This window comes from Channa argus, chromosome 19 (assembly GCF_033026475.1).
Source record: "Channa argus isolate prfri chromosome 19, Channa argus male v1.0, whole genome shotgun sequence".
Classification (NCBI taxonomy): Eukaryota; Metazoa; Chordata; class Actinopteri; order Anabantiformes; family Channidae; genus Channa; species Channa argus.
This window is the reverse complement of record NC_090215.1, coordinates 6,283,615-6,302,066: the sequence shown is the minus strand read 5'-3', so window position 1 is coordinate 6,302,066 and position 18,452 is coordinate 6,283,615. Positions and strand designations below refer to the sequence as shown.

Sequence of the window (18,452 nt, the reverse complement as noted above, 5' to 3'; positions counted from 1 at the left end):
CATGGTTCTCCTTTTATATAAAGGCTCTGTCTTGAAATATTACATTTCCAAAATGCTGCAATGCCCAATTGAATTATGTCAGGTGCAGGAGAGAGAGTGCTACTGCTGGAGAACAGTTGTGAGTTACAAAGTAATGATAAAAAAGAGAAGCGTGACTTCCACACTTTCACTTGATATATTGCTGAAAAGATAAAATTCAGATAAATAACCGTCTTTGTGGCTTAATTAATAAGTTCACTGATTTTATGGGTGCATTCATACATTGTAGTTCAGCTCATTTGGTCTGAAGGTGCATTAGCAGTGTTCACATTACAGTTCTTAATGGATCAATTCTGAAGCTTAATCTGTCATAAGTAACTGCAACAGTTTTTAAGTTGTCCAAAAAACTTTTTTTTATAAAAAACTAATAAAACACATATTTAATACATGGTCACAATGCTCCTGTATACTAGTGTTGGTCGCCCACAGCTTATTACCTGTGATATCATTGAGAATGGCAAGAAGTGGCTGAAGGGCTGCCTGGTTTTTCAAAAAGCCTGAGCAGCACTGTAACAGCCGCAGGCCATTTGTCCCAATTCTTCATCAGCTATAACACAGTCTGACAGGGCCACAGTGACAATGTGCTGTTTGTTTAGTCCCTTAACTACCTCCCTGTACTCTCTCTCTCCCTCATTGTAGAGCTACCCCCCAATGGCTAAGTCAAGCTGACAGGGCCAGGGTGACCTGTGCTGCTTATTTACTCAACTGCTCCTCTGGTCAGGACTGAACTTGCTTATTCCTCCCAGTCTCTTCCTCTATTCGCTCTCCCTCAGACTCTCACTCTTACACCTGTTTTACAGCAATCTATATCAGGAGGCTGATCTATCTTCATCAGCATTGCAAGGCAAAGTGTAGCCAACAGGAAAACCGAGTGACATTGAACCAATATTTGGACAAGTCGTCCCTGGACGGTTCGCCTGCCTTCAGATACAATTTTCAGAGTAAAGCTCAATATGTCTCCATTTACAAGTTAATTGGGCTTCTAGTTCCAATGCACTTTAATAGGAGTGAATGAGAGTGAGACAGCACCTGACATGTGAACAATAAAACCTCTGAGAACAGTGATGCAAAGAGACTCCAGGGACAAATGGAGAAGCAGAGCTTTCATTCTTAGCCATCGATGCATGAATTAAGCCTCCAGCCTGTGTAGTCAGCCTTTGATACATGGATGTTATTTTGGAGAAACCCATAACCAGGGTCCCTGAATCAAGGAGCAACCAGCACAGCTGAGGGACCAAGCCTATACAGAAGTTTGATACAGCTCATCCAATGCCTGTGAGGTAGAAATCCAAAATAGTCACAATATACAACTAGAACTAGCACTAGAATGAGACTCAAAGTTAATCCCCTCTGGTCCACTCACCTCTCCCTCTCCCCGGTCTTCTACTGCCTGCTACACTCCACCACACTCTGCACAGCCATTCAGGTCCTTAGCTATTATTTCAATGAATGAAAAGGCAGCAAAAATTAGACTTTAATCAAGCAGAAATTCTCTGATTAGTTAAAAGGAGGAGTCTCGCTCAAAAAGATTTGAAAACAAATATCTCAGAGCTGTTAGTGCTGTTCAGTAAGTCCGTAAAAATAATGCTATGCAACATGGAAGGACTGCACAGTCAGAATTTGTTAATAAATGTGGTGATTATCTGGGCAATAAACAACAACAAGCAAAACATTGCAGCAGATGCAGGTGTGATTGTTTTGGGCTGCGCCCGAGTGAGATTGCTGTGTTCAGACCTGTACAAATGAACCACATTAAGGGGAAAACAGAACCAGAGTTTCATTCAACAGGACTAAATGAGGCATATTTTAAATCTTTTATTGCTGTTTCCCAGACCACTTGAACTGCCTCATTAGCTTACCCCAAATAAAAGCAACTCGGTTTGTCATGTGAGTCCATGTAAATTAGTCCTTTCTATTACCTCCTTGGCCATACTGAGATGCATGGCTCGAGTCCTCGGGTTCACAGTGCTATCACAAATGAGGACTGTGTGATTAAAATTCTGAGGTTAGAGTGGCACATGTATCTCTTGGCTCTCAGCAAAGCTTTAAACTCTCTGTCCTCCCTCGCTCCATCTCTTCTTCCCATCACTTTTTAAGCACAGCAGCATGTGGAAATTTTTGAAAAAACCCTCACAGCCAGTGGGTGGAGTGGAATGGTAATTGTAGTGTTGATCAGAGACTTGGCCCATTTGCAAATTTGAGGTCATACATTAGTAAAGTTGGCAAAAATTGAAGGGTAGGGGGACTTGACCACAGGCTACTCCTTTGGGCTGATGGGAGATCATAACGAGAATGTGTAATTTAACCGCAGTTAGTGTTTCGCTTTCAAATGTGCAAAGTCTGAGTTTACCTTTGATGGCCTAATGGTCAAATAGCTGTAAAAGTAAGTCGCTTTGGATAAAAGCATCTGCTAAATGACTAAATGTAAATGTGAATGTAAAAGTGTCTGTGTTTAAAAAACGAAGTATAATTATATTTTAATGTTGCAATACTGTAAATATCAATGCAAATGCAATACTGTACGTGTAAATTGTCTTTCCAATTGAGTACTAAAAACCATAGTATACTGTATTTTCTAAAGTGGGGGGAGGAAAGTTGTTTTGCTCTATATTTTGCCTTTTATGCTTCAAGTCTTGTAACTCTTTTTTATGTTTCTCAGGTTTAAAAAAATCTATATTTTAATTTACAACTGGCTCTAATAGGGCAAGAATTGAACATCAATGAAAGATAAGGCAGATTTATGCTCCAGTTAACTTTCTTCACATTTTATCAAAATTTCAAACTAAATTTAAGCTTTTCTACAGCTGATAGTGTTAAGACACAATTGAACTCAGATGCATGTGTCACTATTGCCTTGGTAAACTGCCATTGACATAAGTGATGCCACGGGGAGAAAAGTCAGGCTGTATGGATCTGTAGGTATTTTAACCTAACCAAACATTATCCAGGGTGGTTTCACATTATAAAAAGATTCATTCTCCACTCTACCCTCTGATAGCAATGTCATATTACATCTAACAACACATTTAGTTGTTTAATTTGACTTGATGCACATCGCCCAAGTCCAAAAACTGCACATAAATAAATTACGTCACTACAGGGGAGGCACATAACTTGTTCTGCAACTCTGACACATGGCCAGAAAAATAACAAAATACATTAAAATTCAAACACGGCAGTAAAAACTGTGACGCCTACACATCAGATAGAAGCTACAGTATGTGATTTGAGGACATGATTTTATTCCTATCACTTTCTTGGTATTTCATCCTTCACAAAAACACACAGGCAGCAAATGAAACAACAAGATACTATCTCAGACCACTGTTCCTATAATCAAGTGAGCGATAGACTAATCAGGCCTTACAGTGGTGTTTTAATACAGTGGATTCTGCTGCAAGAATTGCCTGTTTATTAAGGAAATGCTTTTTTGTAAACACAATTCAGCACACTCATTATGGAGAAAGTTCCAATTCAATTAAGCACATTCCTTTAAAAGCACCAGAGAACATAAATGCAGCCTATTAGCTGACAGCTATTACTGTATCTGTAACAGCTTAGAACAAACCTGTCCTGCAGTTTTACAGCATTCGTTAGACATTCAGTGCATTCCAATGCACTGTGAGTCAATCTTTTATTTACTCTGGTTTCTCTCACCCTCACCTGTCTATTTTTACTGAAGCTAGTACTGTAATTTCCTTCATATTCCTTAATGACCTTAAACACTTAGTCACAACATAACCTGGCTCCCATCTGCTTTCAGCTCTTGCCTATTCCAGTGTGTGTGGGTGCCAAAGTGAGTGTTTGTGCTAAAAGATTTCTTCGGTCTCGTTGTTTCATGTCGGCCTCCTGTATTCTGACAACCTGAGACCCAGTGCAACAAAAGTAACACAAAACAAAAAAGTTGTTGATGAATTTATCTTTTAAGAAAAAAGTAACTACATAGGTATAACTGGAAAATGAGATGGAATGTCCATGGAAATGAAGTGATAATTAAGTCTTACATTTCAAAGAGTGACTCCTGATAAATAAAACTGCTTCCTCCTAGTTCAACCCTGAACCCATCTTTAGTCAACTAAGAATTTGTCAAGAAGGTGCAAATAACAATTGGAGCAAACTCTGAAAATGCAGGCTGCACACAACCATATATCATAAGTTAAGGTAATTTTTATATTTTGTGCCGTGGATCTCAATCCATCCATCCATTTTCTGTAAACGCTTATCCTATTTGAATCGTGGGGGGCCTGGAGCCTATCCAGCTGTCATAGGGCGAGTCCAGTCCTCCCTGGACAGGGCCAACACAGAGAGAACTAGCCAACCATTCATACTCACATTAACACCTACAGGTAATTTAGAGTCACCAATGAACCTAACATTCATGTCTTTGGACTGTGGGAGGATACTGGAGTACCCAGAAGAAACAAATGCAAGCACAGGGAGAACATGCAAACTCCACACAGAAAGGCCACGGTCGACCGGGGCATGAACCCGCAACCCTCTGTGCTTTGGATGTACCACTAACATTGTTTTCAGATAACCTTTGTTACAATCAAAAGGAACATGTAAAAACAGAATTAATATCAACCATGTATTGCAAATTATCTTCTATGTAAGAAAAAAAACATTGTATTAACTGTAATAATAAAGCTTTATCGTGTTATGTTTTCCAGGAAACATAATCAGTTAAGGGATTATGTTTCTATACAATGCATTTTTTAATGAATGAAGCTCTACATTTATTAATGTAACACTCACAAGGAGAGGCTCGGGTGAATGGTAGAAAATTCAGCACGGAGCTGTTTGATTAAGGTTAGGGACCGCAAGGTTAGACATGGCATCATTATTATCAACATATTCTCATTATATCAACAGTACAGGTATTGCAGTAACAACTCCTTCTGATTGTTGTTTAATTGTAGGGATACATCATCACTGGAAGAGGGTTGGCAGAGCAGAAAGTCAAATAAACCTGTAACATGTCCTGGTGTATCACCATGTATATCAGTTGATATCAACAAAGACACTAAACCAAGTCATGAAAATGCCATGTTACTATAGAGGAAAGGCACCAATGAAATACGACAATTCCTCTGCATTTCAGGTTTTCACTTAACATTTATATTAGGGTATCAGTCAGACATCACAGACTTTTATTACACAGAGTCAGGGTTTCTACTGTTACATTCATTTATCACAGTGGGCTACTGTATGAACTCAAATAGCCCTAGCTCCTCTCAAATTCAGCCTAGAAGGCAGAAATTTAAATGTGAATGACTGTGCGAGGTGAAATACAGTCAAACGAGGAAATAATTCCCATTGATTTATACGCTACATGACTAGAGCGTTGCATTCAGTATTTTCACACCAACCTATGGAAATGGCCACAAAGTTACTGACGGGTGTGACAGCAAACTCAGTCAGTCGTCTGTGGGTGGGCTCATAGTTACACCTTACGATTCATTGTTAATCTTGATTATAATTCTTTAAACTTAATATTTTCAAAAAGAACCTCCAGAATGTTAAGTTCCCGTAACAATACTCCATGTTATAATAAATAGGAAATACAGTAACTATTCAATGTGTCAGATACAAACCACTCTTAAGATCAAAGTAATGGAACAGCTGTCAGCTCATTAAAATACAGGAATTATATTGCAATGTCAACTTACATCCACATGCTTTCACATCTGAGCAAGTGTAGTAGAAAATCACTCTATATCTATCTCTGTTTGGACAGTGTGCCACACACAATGTGCACTTCGGTGCACAGAACTGTAACTTGAAAATATGTTATTTGGTCTAATAACATGTTAATAACCTGGATGGTAACAGGTACACACATTTGTGACATTACTACAGCTCCGGTTAACAAAAGTGTATGAAACTCAGATCATCCTCTAGATTATTTAACTTGCTTAAAATGCATCTAACAATGACAAGTAACAGTTAACATGAGACCCGTGCATGTTAGTTGTAAACTTTTAAACATGAAGTAGGTATAACAGCCAGAATCACTGAGAGATATGCAATATCCACAGTCTATTATTTGTTCTAAACAGGCTCTGGTGACTTGAGTTTTGTGAAACTGCATGTTACAAATTCTCTGAGAAAGATCTAAATATGGTGAATAAGGCAAAATCTTCAGAGTCTCTGCAACTTAACATGCAACTTAAGTTAGTGGTAGCATGAGATTCAAAATCATTCCACTGTGCTCCACTGAGCTCTGCCACAATCTCACCCTCACGTCAGGTAATCGTTGTTGTGAATTTACCATAATTGAGAATTCTCCACAACTTATTATTGAATAGGCCTGGAGGATATAAGAAATATCTGCAGTGTGCAATAACATTGTTCAATATTCCAACAATGTGCGATAAATATACAATTTGTGTGCATATCTCCTATCTTTGTCAGTTTTTAAAGGTACACTGCAAACATAGAACCAAATAACTCCAAAAACAGCAGAAATGATATAGGAAACAGTGCTGACATTAACTGGATTAAGTTTAGACAGAATGAGGAATTTAGAAATCAGTCACTTTGACTCACTGATCTTTAGTCTTACTTTGTAGGCACAGCTTAAGTCTACACCAAGGAGACTGGACTGTGGGAGCCGCTGTCTGCAAGTGTCTTCAAGAACCCGCCCAGTTTTGAGATAGTAAATTAGACTGAACGGTTGAGTAGTGGTGGGTGTATCGATCAACGTTTGTATTGATGTTCATCATCGTGAGATCGATACTTTAGTTTCAGTTTCCCTCCTGTGTTCACCGTTGCAATTCTATTTAAAAGGTGACCTGGCTGTCTGTGTCTGTGTAAGTGCCGCTGCATTCAAGTGCCAATCCTCTCACAGTGTGGAGCAAGCACACTTTGCTCCTCCTCCAATTTTTATTGTGAGTACCAAGCAAGTGTTGACATTGGTAACTCCGGTTTGTCTCTCCTTAGCTAAATCTCTGACCGCTGTTTACATTTCCATGCACTATTTTTAAGTTGATTATGCAATGACCTAATAGAATAAATGTTCACATGTGGAGTGTAGATGCATGGTTCATGTGAACAAAATAATGTTTTCTTAGTCATTGCAGTTCAGCCACTCTTTTGTTGTTGTGTTTTTCCATATTATTATGATAATAAAAATATGATTTAAGTGGTCAGCACTACTATTACAGCAGAAATACTGGAAATCTTCTGATTGGTTAGAAGGATGAGGCTCACTTTCTCAGTGCTGGCAATAAGTCCAGAGGAGGCATTAACAACACCTCTCAACATTAATCAGTTCCTCCAGGATTTTATGTAGCTTTTTTTGACTGTTGTGACCTAAAAATGGCTGATTTTGTAACAGTTTTTTTTAATTGTGATGCATGTTGTGATTTTTTTTAAATAATGCTCTAAATTGCAATTTCATGCAAAGAGGGTATTGGTTGAATTTATTGTTGTCATCCCAACATTGCAAAGTCCTGGGATTTGTTTTGGGACATTTGTTTTGTAATAAATATATCTATATCTATATAGATATAAATGGTCTGCACTTATATAGCGCTTTTCTACCTATTGGCACTCAAAGGACTTTACACTGCTTCTTATCCACACTCACAATCACAATCACACACACACACTCATACACCGATGGGGGAGCTGCTATGCAGCTGACCAACGCTCACCGGGAGCAACTAAGTTGGGGTTCAGTGTCTTGCTCAAGGACACTTCAACATGTGACCGGAGGAGCCGGGGATTGAACAACAACTGCGAGATTGCGAACTGTGTGAGCGGACAACTGCTCTACCTTCCTGCACCACAGTCGCCCACTATCTCTCTCTCTCTAGACTAGATAGATAGACTCTATCTCTCTATCTATCTATATATATAGATATATATATATAGAGAGAGAGAGAGAGCGAGAGAGAGATCTAGATATAGATATACATATATACATATATATATACATATATGTATATATGTATATATATTTGAAAAAAGTTCCACACTGTAGCTATAAAAATGAATCACATCACATAACATTTCTTCTTGTATGAGGCTCAGTGTGGTTGGATATTAATAGGAAAAACAAAACAACCATCACCACAAAGAAAAAAACCATTATAAAGGCAATAACAAATGGGGCTAGTAAGGCAGTTTATTCTGCAATTAGTTGTGTTGTGAAACCATGTTACACAGTTTTAAGGAGGATTTTCTCCTCAGTGGCTGGATGCTGCAGGCTGAGGCTCTCTGCCAAACGGTCTGCTGTACAGATGCACATCCATCTTGGCACTTTTATTCTTGGAAAGAAAACAGTTTACTAAAAACAGTAGGAGCCAATATACTGTAACACACTTATACACTAAAAAAAATTCTGTGTCTTCACAGACAGTAGTTGAAAAGCTATATACTGTTGTCTTCTAATATCTTCAAAAACTGTGTATTAATGAAGACTTGTTTTTTGACTTGTTTAGTCAGCATGTTCTGGAAGCTGATATTAAGAAAACTAGGAGGAAAATGAATTATTGAGCAGTTTTATATTTATATATACATTCTATATTTATACTTTGAGAAAGGCTTTTACAGCTGTGCTACTTAGATGCACCTCTGGGATCAGCCGCTCATCTCACAGTTTTAATAGTAATTGTGACTGATCTAGGTTTTTTTTATGAATTTAGGAATTAAGCACCATTAATTAATTAATACCTATCAGCAGACACACCCTGGGACTTGATCAACAACGATTAAAAATGTTTGAATACAATATGTCTTTATTTAATATAGAGTTAGAGAAAACTAGGAGGACATATTAGACGGGTTCCAGTTTTTTGTGACATTTGGTTTGGCTTATAATGGAATAAATTACCATACTAAATGCAGAACTACAAATATGCTACCTATGGGATCTTAAATTACATCACTGACTACCGTGGCTGATCCTGTCATAATTATTACAGCAGCTAGCTCTCCAAATTATGTTTCAATACTAATGAGCCTACCAGCCTACTGGTAGCTAGTAGGCAGAAGTGGCGACTTCCAGGTCAGACTCCAATCATGAATTTGATGACTTGAGACTTGACAAATTCATAACAGACTTGCAACACCAGTGACACATGACTTTATTTGAACTTTAGCACTTTGACTTGAGATTACTTGCTCTCCTCCCCCTGCCTACACATTGAAGTTTATGATATAAAAATGTGTGCAGTGAATCAGCTGAGACAATACATCAGTCAGACAGTAGCTCTGCAAAAGCTGGACCGAAAGGTGCAACTCTCAGTACCTCTGAACTTCCAAATAGATGCAGCCTTGAAACCTACTGTCTCTGAAAAACCAAATCCTTCTGCAGCAGAAAGAAGCTGCCTGAACTTTTTCCTAAAGGACTTAATAATAAAAAGCTGTAGCACCACCAAGATCATGTTAACGTAATTTAGTAGTTACCACATTTGTTCTCTCATCAACAAAAACACACTCTGCAACATCAACAGAATTTAAATATTAATGTATGAATATAATACCAAGAAGATAACTGGTAAATTAAAACAGACTCATAATTTTGTTTCAATGTGAGGAAAATTTAAAACAAAAGCAGCAGCTCCTGAAAACGTGATGAATCTCCAACTTCATCAAAACTCAGTTCACAAATTTTTACAAGATGGCTGAAAATCTTGCAACTGTTAAGACTTTAATCTAAAGTATTTTACTTTGAATAACCATCCAAAACATAAGAGTCAACTATTTATTCTCCCACCAATCACATGTTCTGGTTTTATGCCTTTTCAATCATTTAAAAAATACAGAAAATACAGGTAAAGTGCCTGAGCCACTAGCAGAAAATTATTGTTCAACATCTCAAGGACACTGAAAGAAAGAACTGGGGATCTAAACACTGGCCTTCCAATTATTGGATGCTCACCAGTGCTGGTTCAGCCACCGTTTCCCCAACATTATCTGTTTTGAAATGAGAATTTTCAAACATGAAATATGAAGTTCTGTTTCAATTTCTGGTCTTGTCTTTGTCCCACCTCTCTTGCCTTTTTGATAACTTGACAACAGTCAAATCGGCTGCACTGTTTCATTGAGAGCTGATCAGTGACGATGGATCAGACTGGAAACATTAATTAACATTAATGTCTGACCTGCAACTGTGGATATTATTATTGTTGAAGAAAGCAAAAATGATGAAGCTTTTCAAATCGTCACTGTGATTCTCTAAGTCAAAAATTGATTCAGTCGGCTGAGTAAATACATTTCACTTTGTAGAAATGCCAATAGCATAATTATGAAATAAAGAGCAGAGGAGAAGATGACTGTATCTTGAACAGAAACCCTCCCTACACAGAAACCATCCCTGGACATGATTTCTGTGTGAATAAGTCTGGTAGCAGATGTAATATTAAAAGTTTCTAATTGTTTTAGCTCCTTTAATGTGAATTCTGGCTGTGCTAAATTTGTTAGTTTATAACGTGCTGATATATGACAGCAGACTTTAAGCTACATATCACATCTCATGAACGAAGACACAAAAAAAAACCCTGTCCTCTGCTTGGAGTACCACTGGTAAAACAGAATGTTGCACGATTTTAAAGCTGGCGATCACAAGTAGCACTCATCTACATTTGGATGTTCAAAGCACATACTCAGACTGCTGAGTGTTCCTCTGTGCCAAGGGGAAGGTACAGGCACAAGGCTGAAAAAAAGACTCCAATGCTCTGGGAAAATTGTGAAATCCATGTGGTGACTAAAGCTAAAAATCTGCAAATGCATACATGAAGAATGAATGGCAGCAGTTGCATAAGCTAAAGTGACATTGACAGCCAGTGTGTGAATGTTTAAACTTGCAGATAGACAAGCAAAGTTATAGAAACAGAAACAGTATAACATGACCCAGCAAGTGCATGTTAGAAAAAGCACAGCGCCTGTTTTGATCAGTAAACCAGTTAATAAAACTCTACCCAGGCACTGGACGCACCATCCAAGTGGCCAATAGCGCTAATTCAAAACATCACATTTTTATTCAAGCGGTGTCTTCATGTGAATCACTGAGCAACAAGTGCTATCACAGTTGTGTCCCGTCTGTGCTCAGACAGACATATGGCTTCATTAGAAAACAGTCCAGCGACACCTGTTGACAGTGAGCTCTTAGGATTATACCATCGTATGATCCCAGTTATAATCGTACCATTATAACTGGGACGTTTCATCTTTTCTCTATTCCATATCTCCTTTAAATGTTAAAGAAACACTGTAGACAAACTGATTTGGTGAATGTTGGCAAACAAAGAAAAACAAGATAATACAATGATCATAGAGCTTAATATAATGACCATCAGTGTGAAATATTTCAACTTTTGTTCTGAGAAGTCACACTGTTATCATTGCATGCTACTCTTTATCCAAAACCTATGAGCTGCAGTCACTGAGAATAGAGAGTTGATTCTAGGCGTGAAAATTACTAACATGGTCCTCTTTCTTCTGGATTTTTGGGCCTAGAGCAGGCACAGTATTCTCCTACTGAAGTCGCGCCACTTTCAGCTCCCAGATATCAAACATATGAAACATTAAATAATCGTACCATTATATCAGTTCATCATTCCAGTCTTCCAGTGTGTGTCACATGGTCCAGGTGGAACTTGTAATACCACAACTGACCACTATGCTACATTTGCTTCGCTGCCCAGCGCTGATACTAAGGGCTTGGAGTAACGATCAGAAGGTGCTTTAAAGATGGTCAGTTTCTAACTTTTGGATTAGGTTGTCAAGTCTTTCCTGAAATGTGTTTAATTACCAAGACCTATGAATTTCCATTACCAGACTTCTCTACCCATTATGGCCAATTGTCGACCATTATCAGGCTGTCATAAATATCTGTTAGTCTAGTTTCTGTGGTGTGAAATGTTGTAAAGCATGTGTGCTGCATTGTACTTACTTTTATGCTGTTAAGTGGTGGTTATCTTATGACTGGATCGTTTTGACAGGACATACTGGGATAGCATGATACAGTGCCAGTGCATTTATTATGGTGGAACTGTACAGGTTAGTGCATGGTGCAGCCTTTTGTGCCACCATCTAGAAGAAACATGCAGTAGACCTCAGCCAGTTATGTAGGAGTCTGTAAATTCAGAATGCTTTTTCAGTGCAGCTATGAACAGTTGATGAACAAAAGACAGTTGCCATAGTGCCATAGTTGCTAAATTCATCCAAAGTCACCCCCGAATAGGGCATGGTCATTTTACATAATGCATGTATGCAGATGCATAATGTGCAAAAAAACCACATTGCTTGTACCCTGCACTTCTCACATTCATTAACACATCACCACCATTATTACAAGTTATTGTTGAAAATCATCACTTCCTGCAGAAAAGTTTCGGGTTAAAAGTCTTCCAGTAAGTCCACAGAAATAAGCCTTCTGCTCCCTGCTACACTTTTAAAGTTCTACAGGAAATGTAGGTGTAGATGAATTGAAATGGAAGTTAAAATAAGTAGTCATTTAAATAAAATACATAAAATATTTTTCTTTCGCTCTCTGAGTACACTAAACTGGGTACAGCTTGAAGCAAATCAACTCTATACAAGTGTAGAGAGATTGTAACCTTCACTTCTTAATGTGCATCTTTATTTACATCATAATGCAGATTAGAGTGATTTTCTTCCAGACAGTTAATGATTTCAATTTGGTGCATTTTCAAAAAAGACCTTTGGATATTTGAAACTTCATTATCTCCTATTGACTCAGATCCATACAAACCTTCCAAGTGTGAGAAACAATGTTTGAGTTACAAACCTTTAAGCCCTAAAATAAGCATCAGTTTAAAAAATGATTGAGACTTTTTTTTTTTTACCTTGATGTGCTGTGTCTTCAGTAGATAGGAACAAATATGGTTAACTATTATGGCCACACTACGCAGACACTTGGCCATCAGCGAGCAGCTGTCACCCTAGTTTTTGGGGTGTGTCCTAAACTACATAGTTGGACTCTTGTTGGCAAATTTTCAGCCGTCTCAGCATGTTGAATCAGCACCAGTCCAATTGGTAAGAGAAACCACTGTGAGTGGCTTTTTAGCTGAGCAAATCAACAATGCACAGAAGAGACCATTGTATTACCAACACCAATACAATTTGTGCTTTCTTATGAGATGCATTGATTAGAAATAAGTATAAACCATTTGTGGTGAGTGAGCATGGTGTAAAAATAAGCAAATGTTATGGTCCTACAGTAGGTCTTCTTCATTCTCCTTCTCTTGTGCAAGCATAGGAGAGACGTGCTACTTGTTCGTTGGCTGCAATCTTTGTGGTGTGTTTAGGTGCCAAATGTTGGGCCAGACAACAGGTGTGAGGTGATGCAGCAGTTGGTCTTTGCTGCTACCTGTGCTTTGTTATCAGCTTGATTTGTCTCTGTTCTTAAGGTATCCGACAGAATGAGTAAGTCATACTTACTGCATACTGCAGGGGGCTAACAAGAGATTAAAAACTGAATGGTCAAACAGTGAATCGTGTAGGATTCACGGAGCGATAACTTTAAGCTAAAAGTTATGGTGTCTTACGTGCTGTGTTGAGTTTCTTAAGTTTGTTTGATTTATTTTACTTGGATTCATTCCCTCTTGTATGTGTATTAGGTTTGCATCGTGCTTTACATTTTATTTACATATTGATGTTTTATTTTATCTACTTTGTGATCAAGCGCATACTTTGTCTATATGATGCATTATATGTTTTAATAGTTCGACAGTGGATAAACCCAAGCTCATGCTATGTTCACTTATTCCAATGATTCCAACTCTGTGTGTGTGTGGCTGTAGACAGGCAAGCAGGCGAGCAGCTTAAACAGACAAAAAAGGCGTATAGACAGTCCCACACGAAGCCAGAGAAGGGTCACGGTGAGGAAATGCTTGGCCTGCGCTCTCAGCTTCAGACCAGCTATTGCAGCGGTAATCACTGCGCTTAACATTCAAGGTGCACTGCACCCCTGTTGGCTGCATTTTGAGTTCATTGCACAATCAGCTTGTAATTGGCAGAGCTAATGAAAGCACAGTGAAACACAATTCAAGCATTACTCATTCACTACCCAAGCAGCTATTCCCGTAAGGTAAGTAAGTCTCCGCAGCTCACTTAAATCTGACCCTGTTATTTTGTGATTATAATAAGAGGCAGAGAACAGGTAAAAATCAGCAGGACTCTGTGCAGAGGCTGTTTTTAAAGACAGAATAATTACATTAGCATTCAAAACCTACATTGCCGCTGAGATGACAGCTTGGTGACTAATAACTCATCAGACCAATCAAATTTAAAAAAAGAAAAGCAGGCATCTGCCATTGCTCCACCCTGAAGAGATAAGTACAGAGAGGTTTCATAACTGATCTTTTTGACTGAGCTCTGACACAGAAAGTCAGTCTTTATATGTCATTTTAAATTCCAATCTGTCATTTAGTCATTACATAAAAGAACAAACCATGGGTAAAAATCTCAAGTAACCTACAAGGGAAACATGTCTTAAAGATGCACTATTTGTCACGATAATATAACCCATGTAAATAACAACTATACGCTTCTTGTAACCCATTGTTTCAAATTTTCACCAACAAACTCTGGCCTCATTAATAGTTTGTAATAACAAGCAGTTGTTTTCAGTGAAATAAAGCTCTGATAAACCCTCTGCACACTATCTGCTCAGCATGAAACAGCAGACCGACACAATTACAGACCAGCTGTCAAACATATTGGAGCATTTTGCCACAAAAGAGGAACCTACACATAGGAGCCACAACATTAATACCAGTTTGTGGTTTTTGTGCTTTCAGCTTGGGAAAAATGTAATGGTGGCCATCACTGACAAATGTCAGAACACACACTGCATCTCATCTAACTGTGTATGAGACTGAGTAGCTGCCAACAAGTCCTGCAAGCTTAACACCCAAAGAGTGTATGTGGTCTGAGCCTACCCTCTCATGCGACCCACTGAAGCATTTGTTGAAAGAGCGCCCCCATGCCAGCAGGCATCTGTTGATAGGAACCAAAATGGTGATTGCTATGATTGCAATGGCACCAAATGGGCAGCTAGTATTACACTATTTTTAATCTAAACACTCAGAAATGACAACAGTGCAAATTGTTGTCAGACACAGCGGTTTGGTTGGGTTTAGGCACAAAGACAGAAAGGGTTAGGTTAAGGTTCTAAATAAATGCAGTTAAGGTTAGTAAAAAATGTCAGTGATAGGCTTAATGTTACACAATGTAGATAATGTCACTTATGTAGGTAGTTTAATGTAGCAATGCCAACATGTGGTATTGTTGTGGCTAATCTGTGTATTTCTTGGGATTGGGTGGGCAACAAAAAGGAGGGTGAATACTGCACTTCATATTCATCAGGAGGACTTCCGAAGGGGTTTATAAGAAAATGCCGATGTCTTTTTTACAGTTTATATTTGCTCAAAATAATTAATGCAACTTAAATAATTTTAGGAAATCATGGCACTATGGATAAACAGATCACATTTAACCTTGTTTACTAGGCAACACCACATCTATGTGCCACTGAAATTTCCTGTATTCATTTTTGACATATCTTGGATCAAAGAGCAGAACAGGGTGTGCAGTAATCCTTCAGATGACAGCTAATATTTAGTCCAATTGATCATTAGAAATCTGTGGTTGGTTCATTTTGATACATTTGGTACATTTGACCTTGTGCGCTAAGTAATTATTTTAATGCAATTTGTTCAGTTTCATCTTGCCCTTATCAGGTATTCTGTCAAGTACAGCCCAAGGTTACATGTTTAAATGTCTTACTCTGTCAGAGTTTCATCAGAAAAGCCTCACGTTGATGAGGCAGCAACCAGAGAACACAGAGTTACACACTTATTTAAATTTGTAGGGTGAAGTTTGCTGATCAAGCGTGCACTCACCAGCAGCGTGGGCAGCCCTGAGACCACGGCGTACAACAACACGGGTGGGACGGCGCTCCTGTCTTCTGGTCCCAGGTAGGGTTTGGTGTAGGTGGTGTCGTAGCAGAAGAAGCCCTGCACATGTACGCTGAAGGTGTCGGTGTACTCAAAGTAGTAGGCCAGCATGACGGTCCCGGCCATGATCACCAGCTGGAAGTACAGCATGATGCAGACGAAGAGCGAGAGACATTTAATTAAAATAAAGCCTTTTCTCTTGTTCTCTCTCCCTGTCTGTCCCTCTGTCTCCTACCCAGCCTCCTCCTCCTCCCCGGCAACACCGACTCCCACTGACCGACTCATCACGGCTGGGCTGCAAGCGAGGAGCCGCTCTCTGATTGTGGTGGAGGCTTGCTCAACCTGGCTTTCTCTGCTTACTGCTGCTGCTACAGACTGCCTGTGTGTGTGTGTGAGTGTGTGTGTCAGTAGGAGAGAGTTGGGGGGAGAGAGAGAAAGCGAGAGAAAGAGAGAAGGAGAGAGAGAGAGAGAGAGAGGGAGAGTGGTAGAGACAGAGGGTGGGTAAGCGTGTAAGAAATGAGAGGAGGCTTGGCTAACCTCCTTTTGTACGTGTTTGTGTGTGTGTGTGTCTGTGTGTGTGTGTGTGTATGTGTGTGTGTAAGAGAGAGATTAGAGGGACGTGTAAGCAAATAGGAGGACTGACAGCTCCCCCCAGCTCTCTGTGTATGTATGTGTGTGTGTGTGTGTGTGTGTGTGTGTGTGTGCGTGTGTGTGTAAACTGGACACAGAACGAAGACATACATTTTCATGTATATGGAATTGAGGAGAAGACAGGAGAAAAACAAGATGAGAGAGTAAAAGCAGAAAAAAATGAATAATGACAACAGACAACAGAGATGGAGAGAGAGAGAGAGTGAAAGATGTCATGTGTCTCAACCACCACTGAGGCTCCCTGCTCTAAATTCAGCCCATATTTCATCAAAGAAATGAGTCACTAAATAAAACTGAGCCGAAGCTGGATGATGTCATATCCATCAAAGCAAAATAAACTGACTAAGGTGAAGCAATGTTCTCCGTGCAACATGTTGCAAGGTGTTGCTTGCAGGTAGTGATGGAAGAAGCATTTAAGACCAACTTGCAAATACCACATGGTAAAAATATACAATATGCATTATGATCCATATAATCCTAACTGTAGGATGCCATGTCTTTCTATGTTTTCCAATCAGAATTTTAAAATTTGGGTTTATAGGAGGGTTTTCCACTTCATTTTCCACAAGGCGGGCACACACTATCGAGCAGGACCGTGGAGCAGACTATGAATGCAATTTGATTGTTATGACTGTTTGGACCCAGTTGGTCCTGGTCAGTGCCGGTCTGGGTCAGTTGGTGCTGACAACTGGCAGAGAAAATCATTAAGTGTGTGCTGTGACTAAAGACTAAAGAGCCAGTCTCTACCCAGTCGTTTTCACAAAGATTTTTTTTAAACATTTACAATATGGTATCAGCGACAGATGACTGCACAACTGTCACTACAGCTTTACCTGAACAGAGTTCAGAAAAAAACCTTTATTTCTCTCTGTCGGCTCTATAGTCCAAATTGTCCTCAGCTTTACAGCCACGCTGCTTCTTTTCATCTTTTCTACTTTGACACACAAATCGATAAGCTAGAAAGTTCCAGTTGCCAACAAATTTGTTTTAACACAAGAGAATTTCCTCTTGGGGATTTGTGGGGCGTGTCTATCTCTAGAACATCCAGTCATTCTTCACCAGTTGTTTAAACGTTTTGTCCACAATGTACTTACTCATCAGATATGTGCTACGTCCAGCCTATCAGACACTAGAAATCTCTCATAGTTGTCGGAAACATTATTCATGTGTGTAATGCCCAGTCTTTGACGGTCTTTACTAGTCCTCAGGTATGTCCCCAGCTTTAGTCCATTTTGAATGAGCTCAGGTTCTGAGAAGGCTGCAGCATTTCTGCATCATGTTATCAGTATCTAGTTATCCTATCAGTAACATCCGTATAGGCCAGTACCTGCTCCACATATCTAGTCTCAATATGTGACTGTGGCTCACTCAACATCTACCAGAGCTCCAGTGCAATTGCTACCAGGATCTTGCCTTCAGTGAAATCACAGACTCCCTGACAAGAACTCTCTAAGAACACCGAGCAGGACGCCCTTTGAGTGTTGTAATCATAATCCGGGGGGTCTAGAAATGAGGCTGACTAAGCTGTAGATTTCTAAACCACTACCACTCATATTAATTGGAGTGAGTGCTTAGTATGATTTATTTATGAAGGACTTTCTCCTGCAATTAACAATAAGTTAGCCACCTAAGATCTACCAGGAGGGTTGGAAGCTCTTAAGTTGAGCGATGGTTGATCATTTTCTTCGCAATAGATGCACAGAGCAAGTCACAGAAGGATGACCTCATTTCAAATTCTACACATGTGCTCCTCGTGTTTTGGCTCCCAAGGACACTATCTCTACCAACACAATTCAGTCTTCTACCTCCATCCTTATCTCCCGCTGACAC

The 18,452-nt window shown here is 39.2% G+C and overlaps 1 protein-coding gene across 4 annotated transcripts in view; it reads right to left on the bottom strand.

The window, feature by feature from the left end:
• LOC137104878 (phospholipid phosphatase-related protein type 5-like) overlaps window positions 1–18,452 on the bottom strand; it is a 109,470-nt gene that overhangs the window by 66,655 nt on the left and 24,363 nt on the right. For 2 of the 4 annotated variants that reach the window (XM_067486691.1, XM_067486693.1), the window contains exon 3: window positions 15,918–16,106. In XM_067486691.1, coding sequence (XP_067342792.1) covers window positions 15,918–16,106 — 189 coding nt within the window. Of the gene's footprint in view, window positions 1–15,917; window positions 16,516–18,452 lie in introns of those variants that run through there. The other 2 variants (XM_067486694.1, XM_067486692.1) reach the window with 2 other exon arrangements.